Source organism: Arvicola amphibius, chromosome 7 (genome assembly GCF_903992535.2).
Source record: "Arvicola amphibius chromosome 7, mArvAmp1.2, whole genome shotgun sequence".
Taxonomy (NCBI): Eukaryota; Metazoa; Chordata; class Mammalia; order Rodentia; family Cricetidae; genus Arvicola; species Arvicola amphibius.
In genome coordinates this window covers 101772521-101789855 of record NC_052053.1, presented here as the reverse complement: position 1 = coordinate 101789855, position 17335 = coordinate 101772521, and the positions used below count along the sequence as shown (strand labels likewise).

Here is a 17335-nt window from a genome sequence, read left to right as displayed (position 1 = left end):
TGTTCTGAGCAGGGAGCAGAGTGTATGTGTTGTGTGTGTGTTGCTGGAGTTTAAACTCAGCCTTGTACCTACTCGGCCTACACACTACCACCAAGCTACCAGCCCCAGCACCTCTAGTGTCTTTGCCCACAAGCTCTCATCCTAAATAATTTAACCTCTCGACATTGCAATTTTGATGTAGTTACTTTCAGCTTTGTTGGGTGTGTGGTGTGACTAGGTGTTCTTCTTTTGCATGTGTGTGCGTACATGTTTGTTTATGTATGTGAAGGTCTGAGGTTGATGTTGAGAATCAACCTTAATTCCTCTCCCACCTTAGGTTCTCTCATTTAAACCCAGAGCCCACTAACACAGCTAGTGAGTTTGTTCTGGGCACTCCTTTTGGGGGTCATTCTCTTTCAAACCACCACAGGGGATATATTATAACACTCACTCAATGCTTATTAGAATTAACCCAAGCATGCAAGAGTATATTTGTGGCATGTTCCTTCAAACATGCTGCTGTTTTCTTTCTTGAGGTCCCTCATCGTATTGTTATAGATGGCTGCTTGTCATCCTTGGGTCTCGGCTTAAATGTCAAATACCCAGAAAGGTCAGGGTCTGCCTGGGTCCGAATCTAATTAGAACCTTATTCATCCCACCAGTCATCATAAGCACTTTTAGTTTCTTTCCTTTGTAATTTTTTTAAAAGATTTATTTATTTATTTATTATGCATACAATGTTCTGTTAACATATATACCCCAGAAGAGACACCAGATCTCATTATAGATGGTTGTGAGCCACCATGTGGTTGCTGGGAATTGAACAAAGGACCTCTGGAAGAACAGCTAGTGCTCTTAACTTCTGAGCCATCTCTCCAGCCCCTCCTTTGTAATTTTTAAAAAATTTAATTTTATACATGTATCTGTGCTTCTTGGGCTGTCTCACTTTTTAAAATTCTGGTTGTTTCCTCTTTTTGTTGGCTTTTTTATTTTCTAAAGAGCGAGAGAAAGAAGGGGTGGAGTTGGGTGGATGGGGAGGTGGGGAGGGTCTGGGAGGTGTTGAGCGAGGGGAACCATGATCAGAATATATGATATGAGAAGTTATTTTCGATAAAAAACATACTTTAAAAAGCAACATTAAAAATAATGTGTATGGGTATGTTGCCTACATGTATATCTATCTGCATCGCTTGTCTGTGGAAGCCAGAAGAGGGTGCTGGAGTTATAGACGGTTGTGAGTTGCTAGGTGGGTGCTGGGAATCAAACCCAGGTCCCCTGGAGGAGCAGCCAGTGCTCTTAACTGCCGGGCCATCTTTCCCGGCCTATTTTCTGTCATACTATAATTGTAAGTCTTCAATATTTGTGTTCATTTACTTAATTCTGTCTCTAAAATGAAATCCAGATGCATTCCAAGGGAAGGGACCTTGCAATCCTGTTCACTTTTCTGTTCCTGAACTCTAGCACAGTACAGTTAGCAGATGCCCCTTAAACGTTTGTCGACTCTTTCTTTGGTTGTTGCATTTACACTCATTTCTTGTATGGTATTTTAGTTTCTGTCATTGCACTGTCATCCCCACGGGAGTAGAAGAAAATTACATTACTCCCCTCCTCTATCTCTGAGTACTGAGACCGGCAATTCTGCTCATTTACTGAGCTCAGGCTTCTCCTAAGAGGCTGTCAAGGACCCAAAGGAGCATAGTAAGAGCGTGACTAAGGCAATCAGAGAGCTGTAAGAAATGCTTTTCAAGTTACATTCGTAGGATTCTTGAGCCGCCGAAATCGAAACCGCAAACTTCTGTATTACAATTAGGTGAGAGCAGAACGTTGTAACTTTCTTTTTGTATTATTTGCATAGAGAACTGAGGCATGCTTCTCGCTCCACGAAGCCGAACTCTTGCAGAAGCTCATCTGCCCAATGGGGGGCGGCAGCATCCCAGTAACTCACTCCTTGAGGATGTGTAGGTGGGAGGAGAGATTCGCGTTCAAAACCTTTTTGACTCTACCCACTCTCCGTAGCGCCTTAGCCCGCTCGAGTTTCAATGCGCGCTGTTGCTGGACGAAGCTGAGTCCTATACAGCGCTCGCTGCTCTCCCGATCATGGCTTCTTCGAGTTCCTTCACCTACTGTTGTCCTCCATCTTCCTCCCCTGTCTGGCCAGAACCGCTGTATAGTCTGAGACCTGAGCACGCGCGGGAGCGGTTGCAAGACGACTCAGTGGAAACAGTCACGTCCATAGAACAGGTGAGGTGGCAGGGCTGGGCGAGGCGCCCGCGCGGGGCCTTCTGGGAGCAGGAGTCCCGTTTGGAGGTCCATCTAGGTGGGAAACGCTCCTTGGAACTACAACTCCCATATTGCACTGCGCCCCCGCCCCCGAGCTCTAGGTGCCCAGACTGGGGCTTCCGAGCGGAGTGTTTGTGGGGCTGCGTTGGGTAGGAAAGGATGGTTGTCGGGGTTGGGCTCGGGGGACGGGACAGTGCCCCTGTCCTCTGCTTCAGATGGTATAAAGAATCGTGTTCTGTGTCTGGATCCCACAACAGTCTGAGCGGACTAGGTAGCCCGCTCCATTCTGCCTAGACGCCTGGAGATTCTGGGACCTACCGCTCACTTTCCCCTACGTTCTTGCTCGCAGTTTCCGGACCTTTAGGGGATCGAATGTGGTCCGCCGGACTGTGGTCACGCCGTCCCCAAATCGTTTTATTATCTGACCTGCTAGGTCAGATTAAGGCCTACCTCGGGGTGGGTAATCATTTGGGTACCTGCTGTTGAATGCTGGAAATAGAAAAAAAGAAAACAGCCCCTAGACAGGAGCCTAGCTGGGAAAGACAGTCTGGAAAACTGGATAGTTTGTGAAGAACAAAAAAGTATGGAGTGTGAACTGCTTGCGATTCTCTCAGGCCTAGGGTGTACCAGACATGCATTTTGAAAAGTGTGGACAGTGAATTATAGTTTTCATTTTTCTCACTCCCCGTTTGGAATTGTTCCCGAATTGGTTGTTGCAGAGCTGTTTACCCATCTGTTACTAGAAATGATCAGGATGGATCTTGTTGGCGCCAAGGAATAGGCATCCACCTGCTTCCGAAAATAAGCTCTTACTAGATCAGTACCCAGGTTTAACCATGGAGGGACCTGCTTCATCCTAAGGCTGGGAGCCTCTATTTAGGCAAAGTTAACGGCAATAGTGACTATACGAATTTTGCAGTTGTGACTAAATACACATTTATTTTAATTTTTTTAAATGTGTGTGAATGTGTACGGCATGTTTGTGGGTGTTGGTGCCAAGGCATACAATATGTGGGTTCCAGAGATCTAACCGAAGTCGTCAGGCATGCATAGCAAGCACCACTTACTCACTGAGCCATCTTGCTTGCCCTAAATAAAATTCATAACAAAACAAGGGGTTGAACACATGGTTATTCACACAGTAGCAGAGGGGATCTTTAATCTTTGAGTTAATGCCTCATGGGCTTTAGGGAATTAAAGGAAACTTTTTGAATATAGCTCTCTGACTTAGTTAACTTGTGTCCCTTAGAAGGCTCCTGTAAAATGTTGCAAAAAAAAAAAAAAACCTTTCCTCAGTGACAAAACCTACAGACTTCGGTGTTTAGAGTTAGGTTTCTGCTGTTGACTAGTGTGTGACAAAGTTAAGGTGTTGGACATGCCTCCCCCATCCTTTAAACCCTTAACTAACTGACTTGGCAGATAAGGGAGTGCAGGATGCTAACGAAGAAAAGAGGATCAGGGTTAGCCTGTTAATTTACAAAAACATCTGTGTTTTAGAGGCAACAGGGACATTATCAGGAGTTTTTCTGATCTGTTCTCTTTTTCTGTGTACTGCTGTCTTCTTCGGTCCATTGCTGAGGTTCCTTCCTGTTGGGTTTCTATTAGGAAAACAACTTAAGTTCCAAGTAGGCATAATAAGCAAAGCAAATTTGGACCCAAGATGCTCTCTGGAAAGGGGGCAGGCCAAGACCAGGGCTGTGGAGGATGCGAGGTCCCGATAGGTTAGTGTAGAGTGTCCGTCAGATACAAGCCCAATGGGATGATAGTCTTACATTTTATGTCATTATTCCAGCTCACATTTTAAAAGCCTAGGATGAAGAGTTGCACTTACTAGGAAGCTAATGTGATATTCCATCCTTCGGGCTTCCTCTGCACTTTAGTGGTCACCACAGTGACCATTTCTTTGGTTCCAGCGGAGTGCTAAATGCTCTCTGTGCATTGTGTCTCTCAGTCCATCCTGACAGAGAAGGCAGGTGTGGCCGTCAAAAATAACGTTGCTGGGAGGAATTCTTTACAGAAGATACTGTTTGGTTCTTTTGGTTTTGACTGAGCTTCCACAGGGCTTTGCTGACAGCTCAGTTTTGTGTCATGGCAATAATGATTAATGCTTGCCTCTCCTTCTCAATTATTGGGAACCTTCATTTGTTAGACAATAACTTAACTTAGGAACAGGCGTTAAATCTGTAAACAGTGGAGCAAACTCTTTCTTGTGAGGCCTTCTGTTCCATTCGTTCATTTTCCTTCAGGAATTTCGTTAGAGCAGGAGAGATGGCTCAGTGGTTAAAAGCACTGGCTGCTCTTTCAGAGGACCTAGGTTCAATTCGCAGGACCCACAAGGTAGCTTACAACTATCTATAACTCCAGGCCCAGGGCATCTGATGCCCTGTTGTGGCTTTTGGGGCTCTGTATGCATTAAAAATTAAAAAAAAATCTTTAGGTGCTAGGCATTGTTCAGACACTTAGCATGAGTCAGTGAACAAAGAAAATGGATTTGGTGGGGTTTTGTTTGAAGACAGATTTTTTTTCTGTATAGCCTTGGATGTCCTGGAACTCGCTCTGTAGATCAGACTAGCCTTGAACTCAGCTACCTGCCGCTGCCTCCCAAGTGCTGGGATCAAAGGCATGCACTATCAATGCCTGATTGGATTTGATGGTTTGGGGGTTTTTTAAAAAATAATTTATTTAACTTTATTTTATGTGCATTGATGTGAAGGTGTCATATCCCCTGGAACTAGAGTTATAGACAGTTGCAAGCTGCCATGTGGGTACTTGGAATTGAACTTGGGTCCTCTGGAAGAGCAGCCAGTGCACTTAACTGCTGAGCCATCTCTCTAGCCCTGGATTTGATTTTAAGGAAACTTTTGCTCCAGGCCAGGGATTCAGTCAATTAAGAAAAGAAAAACATAATCCCAACACTTGGGAGGCAGAGGCAGGTGGATCTCTGAGTTTGAGGTCAGCCTGGTCTACAGAATGAGTTCTAGGACAGCCAGGGCTACACACAGAAATCCTGTCTCGAAAAACCATGTGAGAGAGAGGGGGGGGGGAGGAAGAAGAACAAGAAGAACAAGAACATCTGGAATGGGGATGTAGCCCAGTGGTAGAGCATGTGTGCAGGGCTGAATCTATCACCGGTACCACAAAGAAGGGAGGATAAAAAAGACGTTGCTTAGAAGTTTAAGAAAAGAATAGGGCAAGGGTGTGTTGAGGATGCCGTGTTTGATCTGAGAGGCGAAGCACATGGGGGAGCAGTCCTGAGTGGGCAGAGAAAGTGTGTACGAAGGGCAGTGTGTGCCAGGTGAGGAAAGAGGCCGGTAGACCAGTGGCTGGGAGGTGAGATGGAGCCGTGCATCGCCCGTGGCTGTTGTGTTTGAAAGGACTAATTGAGTGGGGGGAAGCCAATTGGCTGGAGAGTTTGCCCTTACCAGCCTCCCCAGACTCCTTTCTGCCTTGGTCTTTAGATTTGCCTCAGGGAGTGGATCCGTACCAACAGGCTTACTAGTTTAGTGTGCTGGGCGTGAGCCATGAGATACTGCTAGGGGACAAGCGAGCAAAGGGTGCCTTCAGCCAGTTTCCTCCCTCCTGCCCAGACTTAAGGTCTTATCTGCTGGGTGCCTTCACCACAGAGACCCTGACTCTCTCCACCTTCAAACCTGGTAGCTCCTAGGACTCAAAGCAGTGACACAGTCTAAGTGATAATTTATCGAGCCCCGCAGATCACTCACGAGTATTATGTGGGGGGTTCGAGAGATGACTCAGAGATTAAGAGTGCTCGCTGGAGACGTGGCTCAGCTGTTAAGAGCGCATGCTACCTTTCCAGAGGAATAGACTGGTTTCCAGCACACATGGATGGCTACAAACCTTCGGAAACTCCCACTCCGCGGGTATCTGAAGCCTCTGATCTCCAAGGGCACCTACACTCAGGTGTACATACCCCATCCCACACATATATAATTAGAAATAAATCTCTTTTTTTTTCTTGTTTGTTTGTTTGTTTTTGAGACAGGGTTTCCTTGTGTAGCCCTGGCTCTCCTGAAACTCGCTTTGTAGACCTGGCTGGTCTTGAACTGTTTTTTAAAAATAGAGTATTATGTGGGGATTAGGGTGGACGTAGGAGGCAATGGTTGGGAGGCTATTGTACTGTTCTGGGTGAGAGGTGACCACAGCTCACAGATTGGCTATCATGCCTGTGATAAGATCAGTTCCTGGGGGGCTGGAGAGATGGCTTAGTGGTTAAGAGCATTGCCTGCTCTTCCTAAAGGTCCTGAGTTCAATTCCCAGCAACCACATGGTGGCTTACAACCTGTTATGAGGTCTGGTCAGAAAGAATATTGTATACATAATAAATAAATAAATATTTAAAAAAAAGATCAGTTCCTGTTTTTGTTTTGTTTTGTTTTTTGAGACAGGGTTTCTCTGTGTAGCTTTGGAGCCTGTCCTGGCACTCGCTCTGAAGATCAGTCTGGCTTCAAACTCACAGAGATCTACCTGCCTCTGCCTTCAAGAGTGCTAGGATTAGAAGTGTGGCCCACCACTGTCCGGCTCAATAAAGTCAGTTTCCTGATGGTTGGTGAATCTATTCCTTGTTAATATTTTCCCAGTGGATGTGATAGAAAGGGCCTCTTGTGATGACAGCAAGGTGAGGTTGTGCCGTTAGTGACCACCCTCGTCAGTGACGTCATCGGGAATCACCCTATCGCAAACTGCAAATTAATATGGAGAGTCTCGTGGTCTCAGTGGTGGCCTTGCCAACATTTGTTTACAATACATACTTAATGCTGTTTTTTTTTTTATTTTTGTTTACCCTTGAACAGAGACCAAAGCATCTTCCACTTGAAATGCCATTGTCATTAGTCAGACAGCTCTAAGGGGAACATGAGACAGTATTGGTTAAATATCAAATTTATGTAAATCCTAAGGGGGGGTGAGGTTGGATTTATTGGTGCCTGCCTGTAATCCCAGCACTTGGATGACGAGACATGGAGCCCACAGCTAGAGAGCCAGTCTAGGCTACATAGCATGACCTTGTCCGGAAACAAACACATGAATAAACACAAAACGAAAACTGGGCTCAGTGCTAGCATGCCCGCAGTGTAAGGCCTTGGGTCTAACCCCCGGGTCTACCAAAGAAGAATGGCATCCACAGACTCTTCCGGTTGAGATGAAATACATGTACTTTTAGACTTTCAGGTGTGTAGTAAAACAAATGCCTGTTGAGAAAATTTACGTTTAAATTTAGGTCACTGTGGGCCTGGGATACAGCTCAGTGGTAGAACACTTCCAAGTGTAGATGAGGCTGTAAATTCAGCCCCTAGCACTACACACACAAATGTAATAACTGTTACAATTCTTACTTTATATAACTGTAGTTTAGAGATGCCAACTCTTCTTATGAGACAATTCTCTTACAATTCTTCATGTGTCTTTATTATCGTCAATTTTTGATATATATATATATACATATATATATATATCTTTTCTAAATCATATGAGTAAGATAATTATTACTGAATATTGAATATCTTATCCCAGCTTTAAGGACCGACCCAGGCCTAGTAGAACAGGGCCTGTAATCCCACCTGCTTGGGGGACTGAGGCAGGAGGATGGCAAGTTCAAGGCCAGCTTGGGCAGTTTAGTGAGACTCTGTCTCAGACGGAAGAAGGAGGAGGGGCAATGAGATGGCTCAGCGGGTAGAAGTGCTTGCCTTGTAAGCCTGATGACACGTGTTTGCTCCCCAGAACCCATGTAAATGTGGAAGTAGAAACCAGCTCCCGAAAGTTGACCTCGGCTGTCCCCACGTGCACTGTGGCTCACACCCACCCTCACATACATCATACCCACAATGATAATAAAATAATATTAAAAAGGAAAATCTCTCCTTTTCCTGAGTTTTTAGCTTGAACCCTCTGTGTCTAATGTGATTAACAAGAGAAACTGCGTAGAAGTTGACTAACATCCCCTCATGGCTGCTACCCAGAGAAGGTAGTGAATCTCTACCAGGTGGCTTAGGGTTCCCATCTCCACCTGTAATGGGGAGGTGGCCAGGAGGAACCCAGAAACCAAGAGTCAGGCTTGTTATACACATTCACATTGTGCCTCGTGGAAGAGTCTGGAGCTCTTTCATGTGGGCGTGTGGGTGGGTGACGGAGAGGAGAGGAGTGTGCCCAAGGAGGTGGGGGAAGATGACCATTTCCTTTAGGGATACAGAAGGCCGCTTATAAAGGAGTAAGTCACTCCTGCTGCGTTTCAAAGCTGTATCTGCTGTTGCTCAAAATAACCAGCTCAGAGTAATCCTCCCATGAAGGAGGCTTGTTGTGAATGATGCCTTTGGTCTCCTGCAGTCTGATCGTGGGGTGACATATTCTAGTCACTAATAGTCCTCAAATATCATTCATTCAGAAAATGCTTTGCTCGTTAAACATGAGAGATTTTTTTGTTATTCCTTTAGTTGAGAAGATGAATAGTGTGGCTAGGGGTTTTAGAAAACATTTAAGTTATGAATGAGGAAAGTGCTTTATCCCTTCTGAAAGTCTTTTGTGGCTGGGGAAATGAATGTTCACACAAGCTTCAGGACCTGAGATCGGATCCCCAGCACTCATGTAAAAGCCCCTATGGGTGTGGTACTGAGGCTGGAGGTTCCTGGACCTCACTGGCCAGCCGTATAGCCAGTTGGTGAGCTTCAGGTTCAGTGAGAGACCCTGCCTCAAAAATAAGCGCCCAATGTTGACCTCTGGCCTTTATGACATGCAAGTGTGCATGTGCACACACACACACACACACACACACACACACACATGCACACCTTTCAACCTACTAAAGAGAAACATGCATCAGAATCCCTGATGGTTTGTTAAAAGCTAGTGGACGGACTTCATACTCAGGCTCTGAGTATATAGGTGTGTACTGAGACACCTGTTCCCAGCTTCTGGGATGTTAGTGTTCTGCCTCTGTTCCGATTGGAGGCCTCTTTCTGCTTTTCCTTTTCATGCTCATGTCTAGAGAGTGTGGGTGAGCAAAAGGCAAGCTCTAGGCTAGAAATTCTTGTCTCTTTGATTCAGGAAGGTATTATAGACACCTACAGTATAGCGGGAAGGTGAGAGTATTAATGAAAAGCTATTTCTTTTTTCTTTTCTTTTGGTGCGTGCAGGTGCACTCACTGTGTGTGTGCATATGTGGAGGACAGGCTGCCCAGGTGCCTTCCTCTGTCTTTTTCAGCAGGTGCACTCACTGTGTGTGTGCATATGTGGAGGACAGGCTGCCCAGGTGCCTTCCTCTGTCTTTTTCCAGCATGTCTTAGTCACTCTTCCCTGGCTGTGAAGAGACACCATGACCACGGCAACTCTTCTGAAGAGAGCATTTACCTGGGGACTTGCTTACAGTTCTAAAGGTTTAGTCTGTTATGAGCATGATAAGGAGCGTGGTTGCATGCAGGCAGGCACTGGAGCAGTAGCCCAGAGCTACGTCCTGAGCCTCAAGCAGAGAGAAAGAGAGAGGTAGGCAGAGAGACTCTGGCTTGTCATGGGCTTTTGAAACCTCAAAACCAAACCCCAGTGATGTATGTCTTCCAACTAGGCCACATCTCTTAATCCTTCTGATCCTTTTAAATAGTGGACTCCCTATTGGCCGGACATTCAATATATGAGCCTATGGGGGCTGTTCTTATTCAAAGCACCATATACTATCTCCCCCCCCCCCCAGCCCGCCCATTTTGGCTACAGTGGCTGACCAGAGCATTCTCAGGCTAAGCTTGTTTCAGTCCCGCAGAGCTGGAGCAATAGACATGCCGCCATTCCTTCCATGTTTTATGTCAGCTGGGACACAAGCTCAAGTTCTCATGCTTCTGTGTGTCATACTCTTTACTGTATAAGCCATCACCCCAGCCTGAGAAAATATTTTTTTTTGAGACAGGGTCTCACTATGTAGCTCTGGCTTGCCTGGAACTCACTATGTAGACCAGGCTGGCCTCGAACTCACAGCAATCTACCTGCCTCTGTTTCCTGAGTGCTGGGATTAAAGGCGTGTGCCATGATGTCTGGCTAAGTTGAAAGAATTTTATGTTGAAAACCAGTATACATACCATCTAGATTTTTTTGTTAACATTTTCCATACTTTGGGGAGCAGAGTGGGGCGAAGGAGACAGGGTCTCCTAGGCCCTGTGAGTTCCTAGGCCCTCTGTGTCTCTCTCCCACGATCCAGAACTTCAGGCGTGCAGCACTACCATTTCTGGACTCTTCCCTTTCCCTTCTCTTTGTGGCATTGGGGTTGAACTCAAAGCCCACACTCAACATGGCGCGGACCCCCAGCCTGTTGTCGTTTATTTCCTATCTGTTTGTTTGAGGCAGGGCCTTGCTGTGTGTCTCAGGCTGCCTTGCTCAGGTGCTGGGGTTACAGGCATGCACTACCATGCCTGGCTTCTACCCATCTCTTATTAATGGGTTTCAAAGTAAGTTGCAGATGTCAAGACAGTTCTTAAATACTCATTAAGTAGAGTTTAATATTAACACATAGTTCTTGTAAGATGTAATTTATACAGGATGAAATGTGCGTATGATAAGAATAACACACGTGCACTTAGCTTTGGCAGGTGCTCATTCCTATGCATCCAAGTCTTTGTTTAAGATATCACCACACCAAAGCATCCCACTCCTGACCCCGATTCCAAACAAAGGTAACTGATAGTTGATGTAAAAGAAAAAATAAATTCATTTAACCACTTCTAGAATTTTATCACTTTCTTTTTTTTAATATTTATTTATTTATTATGTATACAATATTCTGTCTACATGTATGCCTGCAGGCCAGAAGAGGGCACCAGACCTCATTAAAGATGGTTGTGAGCCACCATGTGGTTGCTGGGAACTGAACTCAGGACCTCTGGAAGAGCAGGCTGAGCCATCTTTCCAGCCTGAATTTTATCATTTTCTAGACAGGGTTTTGTTATGTAGACCTGGGTGAGCTAGGACCTGCTGTGTAGACCAGGCTGGCCTGGAAAGCACAGAGATCCATCTGCCTCTGTCTCTTGAGTGCTGATATTTAAGGTATCACTACTCCCAGCCATTGTAGTTTTAAAAAAACCTTATTTATTCTCTCTCTCTCTCCTTCCCCCCCCCCCCTCTGACCTGTACATGAGTGTGAGCGCTTGTGCATTACTGGGTCCTCCTATGGAGCTCAGAGGACAACTTGCTGGAGCAGGATTTCCCCTCCTAGCCCACTCAGACAGGATCTCAGGGTCTCTCTTTTCCGCTGCTTTTATGGTCCTTGGTGCTTCATCCCAGGTAATTCAGGGGTGTAAGGGACTTTTTTGAGGGAAAGACTATGTAGGGAGACAGTACTCAGGAAAGCTGTCCTGTATGGGGCCTTCATCATCCATGCATCCATTTTCCCTCAGAGGCAGAACATCTCAATAGACTCCAGCCTCCTGGGGCTAGTGCCTGTATTTTCTGAAAGTTAACTATCACCATAATTTACGTTTTTTGTTAATTGGTACTCAGAACTGAAGACTAAGGAAAGAGTTTGCATATTTGGATGATGTCTGAAGATCCTCAGGTCTTCTGGGTTCTTAAATCTGAAGATTATCTAATATCTTAGTCATTCAGGTGTACCTCCTCTTTAGAGCTGAGGCCAGGCGGAAGGGAGGGGACATCATCCGTGACAAAGGCATTGGGAGGGGAGGTAGCTTCTGGCAAGGATGAAGCTTCCCCAAGGAGAAGGGGCTGCTGCAGAACACAATGTGTCCACAGCATAATGATGAAGGTATTTTCATTCCTTCTGCCTGTCGGAGTGGGAACTGTCCACAGCCCTGCCAGTTTGCTAGTTAGGTCACCCTCTCTCTGCAGAATTGTCAGGTAGCAGAGGTGTGGACGGTCTAGCCAAGATACTGGGTTTCGTTTGATGTGTGTGCTTACATGTACGTATGCATAGATAGATTTTACATAGTTACATGCATGTCTGTGTATGGTTTGTGTCCTGAAGTAAGATGAAGACATTGTCTCCTAAGAACATGACTTCCTTATATGTAAAGGCAGCAACATCATCTATAAAAAGAAAAGTAATTGTATAATGTTGACATCCTGTTCATGCTTAATTTTTTTTCTATTGTCCCAAGATTTAAAAGAAAAATAAATTATATGTATTTACTTATTTGTACGTACATGTGAGCAAGAACTTGTTGTGCACATGAGCCGCAGTGTATTTGTGGAAGGGTAGAGGACAAATGCGGCGCCCGGTCCCTGCCATCATGCAGGTATCAGGGGTTGAACTCAGGTGGTCAGGCTTGGCTGCAAGCACCTTTACCCACTGAACCTTCATGCTGGCTTTTTTTAATTTTATTTTTTTTAACAGCTTTTGGCTATGTGTTTAATTAGGATCCAATAAAAGCTCACTTATTTGGGGCTATTTTTAAATATTAAAGAGCTCGTCTCTTGGGAATTAATCTTCCATGCGTGATCCTGGCCTTGTAACCTTGTCACTTAGCAGAATTCTGAAGCAGAACAGGTGTTCTGGGCTCCACCGTTCCTGAGAAGCGGCTCGTATTCATTTACAGGACTTTGAGTGGTGTAGCCCGGTCTCTAGGGAGCCAAGCCTGGGGCCCTTTGCAGAAGGAAAGGATCGGTTGCTATGGGGCTGTTGAACTGCCTATAGGCTGGTAATGGCTGTGGAGATTGCTGTGTAGAAAGGAGAGATCAAATGGAAGGTGGGATGGAAAGGAAGCAGGGGAATTAAAGAAGAAGCGAGCGGTCCGTGGGGGCGCACATGCTCCTGCCTTTTCTCCTTTTTGCTGTGGAAACCTCTCCATTGAAGGCTTTTGGTGGTGTTTTCAGAGTTCAGATTTCAGAGCCAAAGAACTTTCATACGTCTTCGTGATTTTAGACAACAAAACAGTAACAGCAGCAGCTACACAATCACCTTCAGCCCCTCAATATTTCTTTTTTGTTCGTTTGTTTATTTATTTTTGTGATGTGCTGGGGAGTTGAGCCCAAAGCCTCATGCATGCTAGGCAAATGTCTTTATCATCCCAAGCCGAGTTCACCTGTGCTTAAGGTGTGTGTGTGTGTGTGTGTGAGAGAGAGAGAGAGAGAGAGAGAGAGAGAGGAGAGGTGGGGGGAGGGAGAGAGAGAGACAGAGAGAGACAGAGACACAGAGAGACAGAGACAGAGAGAGGGAGGGAGGGGGGGAGGGGGGAGGAGGGGAGAGAGTTGTGTATGGATAGATGTCGTGTGTGCAGGTGCCCGTGGGTGGGTGTGCCTCTGCACACACAGGTAGAGGCCAGAGTGTCCCATTGCTCTCTCATTCCTTTGAGGACTCTCCATGAACCTGGATTCTCACCGCCAGCAAGTCCTGGTGAACTTGGTGTCACTGTCTCCTGCAGCTGGGGTTACAGGTGTGTGCGGACGTGGTCTGTAGGTGCTGGGATTGGAGCCAGGTCTTCAGGGCCGCACAGCAAGTGATTTTACACACTGAGTCATCTCTCCAACTCCTAAATTGAATATTAATTTATGTTAATTTTTTGTTTGTTTTGTTTTTTTCAAGACAGGGTTTCTGTGCGTAGCCTTGGCTGTCCTGGAACTTTCTCTGTAGACCACCAGGTTGGCCTTGAACTCACAAAGAAGTTAAATTATTTTCTAAAATTTAGATGTGTTTATTTTATTTTTATGTGTATGGTGTTTTGTTCACATGTATGCCTGTGCACTAGGTGCCTGTCTGCTTCCTTTGGAGATCAGCAAAGGGTATTGGAGTCTCTAGAACAGGAGTTCCGGACAGTTGTGAGCCACCATGTAGGTTCTGGGATTCCACCTGGGTCCTGCACAAGAATAAGTGCTCTTAACCACTGAACCTCCTCTCCAGCCCCTAAACTGAGGAGTTCAAGTCTGTTTGGTTTTGAGACAGAGTTTCACCAGTAGCTCTGGTTTGCCTGGCACTTGCTGTGCAGCCCAGGCTGGACTTGAACTTGCATTGCTCATCCTTCGTCTCTTGAGCGTTGGAATCACTGGCACATGCCACCATGCCCAACTAGACTTTAATAAAAATTCAAGAGGGATTTGACTGTCATGTTTTCTTCCATAATTCTGCCCCACAAGGTACATTTCTCATTGTACGGTGAGGTTGGAAGTCCCCTAAGCCATGTCTAGGTTTGGGGATTTGGTATAGGGTCTTGGAGAATTCAGCATATGTTAAGTTTATTAAAACAATTGAACAACAGAACATCATCACAGACTCGAAGCTCTTGCCAAATCTGGAGGAAAATGGACACAGCTTTTCAGTGTGATCTCTCAGGGGAGGGAAGGAGAAGAGAATATTTATTTTTCTTGTTTGAGGCTCTGACTAGGACCCAATAGACTATTGGATGACAGGTTAACAAGAAGAAACAGAAATTTATTTGTTTTTGTCATTTTTAAATAGAGTCTAACTATGTAGCCCAGGCTGGTCTTGAACTTGCTCTATAGCTGAAGCCAGTGTCGAATGCCCAGCCTCCTTAGTGCCACCATTCTGAGCCACAAATAGTTTATTAGCATGTGTGAACAATATACACACACGTGAACATCCAGTGAACATCCAGTGAGGAGTAACCCAGTGGGGCGGTGAGAACCTGAGGTTAACAAAGGGAAGGTGGTTCATTCAGGCAGAGAGGAGAAACGGTGTGGGAAGATGGCATTTTGGGCACTTAGGTCTGTAAATGTGCTGCCTCAGTTTCCCTGTATTGCAGAGAAAGAAGGAAACAAATTAGTAAAAGAAAATGGATTTCTTTACATTTTGGCCAGAACTGGGGAGAGAAAAGTTCTTAGATTCTGTGTGCCTTTGATGTAGCCTTATAGAACAGATAAAAGGAGACTTTTATGTGCACGACTTAGCTGGTAGCAGAACCAACCGCGCAGCCTCTCCTTAGGGACAGGGTCTGCTTCTCCTCTGGCCCCAGGCTTCAGCCTGTTCTCCCTGAGCAAGGGATCCCCACAGAAGCTGTCATTCTTTTGGGCCCATTGTCTCAGGGTCCCTTTTTGACTGCAGTCCCCTGTCTTCCTTGTTTGTTCTTCAGTCTCGAAGACTTGGGATACTCTGTTATAATCCGCTGGTGGCTTGATGTGAAAATTCTTGAGATTTGCGTTTCCATGCGCCTGAAAGGAGAGTGCAGCAGCCAGAGTTAGAGACGCCCAGTTAATGTCAGGTCACCTGCCTAAGAATCCCTTCTCTATAACCTCTGGCCTTAGTGACTTTCAGAATGGCTGGCACCAGGCCCTTCATTTTGGCTGTGTATGTCCCTTGCCTCAGAGCTGTTTTTCTCTGAAGACATCGATGCTAACCGTCTTGTGGTTTGCTTTTAATTCTCCCTCCTTGGTGTGATGAGGCTTTGCCCTTTAATCTGCTCTATCTTGGGGGGTTGGGGAGGAAGAAGTATAGCAAGCAAGCAGGAAGACAGTGCCAAAGGCTCCTTTTTCTTGGTCAAACACAAGCAACTGTTTAGAAGGAAAGACGCTTAGGCTAAGTTTACCTGAAATTTTATGAATGCTGAATCCCTTTTCATTGTGTCTTGACAGATTGTGCGGTGGAAGCATTTCCTTTTTTTCATATATATAAAGATTACATGTACTAAAGATTGATTATAATTGGGGGTGGATGAGACAGGTTATATAGCCCCAGATGTCCTGGAACTCATTCTGTAGACCAAGCTGGTCTCCAACTCATAGAGCTCTGCCTACCTCTGCCTCCCAAGTGCTGGTATTAAAGGATGTGCCAGTGCATGTGTGTGTGTGTGTGTGTGTGTGTGTGTGTGTGTGTGTGTTTGTGTGTGTGTGTATGCAGAGGCTCAAAAGAATAGAAAAGGTCGTGTGACATCCTGGAGCTAGAGTTACAGGCAGTCATGAGCCGCCAAATGAGGGTGATGGGAGGGAGCCCTGCTTGGGTCCTCCAGGGGAGCAGCGGGTGCTTGTAACTGCAGAGCTGTCTCCCAGCCCTTCTTTTCTCTTATTTGAAAGGTCAGCTGTAAGTGTGGCCTCCTGACGTTGGTTAAACACACTGTGATTTCTAATAGAAAAAGGATGCTTGCCTTTCTGTAGCAGAGTATCAACAGACAACAGCTATAAAACATCACAGAGACTTACAAAGCAAAATCAGAGAAAACAGCAATTAACAAAGACTCTAGCTATTTTCACTTAGGTAACTCATCAGGTCTTGTGTGGTCAGTGTTTAATTCTTCTAGCTATTAGAGCTTAGAATGCAAAGTGCTTGGCCATATCTAATTGCTGGTACTAAAAAATAATGATTATATTATAGTTAGAAATAGACACATGCGATATACACTTGTATTTGAAAACCATAAAAAAATAAACAAAAATTCAATGGTGATTTTTATCATGTTATATCTATCAGATATATATGTAATATGTACAACAGATAGAGTGCATTTCATATAAGAACATTTTCTGTTATATAAATATTATAAATATAAAATTGAGGGAGCTGGAGAGATGGTTCAGTGGTCTGGACACTGGCTGCCCTTCCAGAGGACCTGGGTTCAACTCCCAGCATTCACATGGCAGCTCACAGCAGTCTGCACTGCAGTTCCAGGGGATTCAGCATCTTCTGCTGACCTCTGAGAGCACTGCGTGGAAGTGATGCACAGACATACATGTTGGCCAAACTAATAAAACAACTAAACAAAATAAAACATATTCTCTCTCTCTCTCTCTCACTCACTCTCTCTCTCTCTCTCTAAATCTAATTTGCCTTTTGGTGAATAATACTTGTTTTCATCTTAGTAATTTTTATTACGTATATATTAAATTAGATATTAAAATACTTAACATTATTTATTGACAACATATATGTTATCTACTAGCAGTTAATGAGTGTTGAGTAGCAATTTTACCATTTTATAGCAAGAATAGCCCATCCCAGATGATAGTTTACATAGATTTCAAATGGAGCAAAGCCCAGAAACGATGGGACAATATCTCCATATAGAGCCGCCATTGATCTTTCTTTGTTCTCTCTTAAATTTATATTTTAAGTTTTCTCAGCAAAAAGAGAAAGAACTGTTTAGAACTTTCTCTGAAGGCTTAACAAAATATTCCAATACTGTAACCA

The 17335-nt window shown here is 44.9% G+C and overlaps 1 protein-coding gene across 1 annotated transcript in view; it reads left to right on the top strand.

The window, feature by feature from the left end:
• The first annotated feature begins 2002 nt into the window (after nt 1-2002).
• The window catches only part of LOC119819997 (protein farnesyltransferase subunit beta), a 75185-nt gene continuing 59852 nt past the window's right edge, over nt 2003-17335 (top strand). The window contains exon 1 of the mRNA XM_038338224.2: nt 2003-2220. Coding sequence (XP_038194152.1) covers nt 2077-2220 — 144 coding nt within the window. The 5' untranslated portion in view covers nt 2003-2076. The remainder of the gene's footprint in view (nt 2221-17335) is intronic.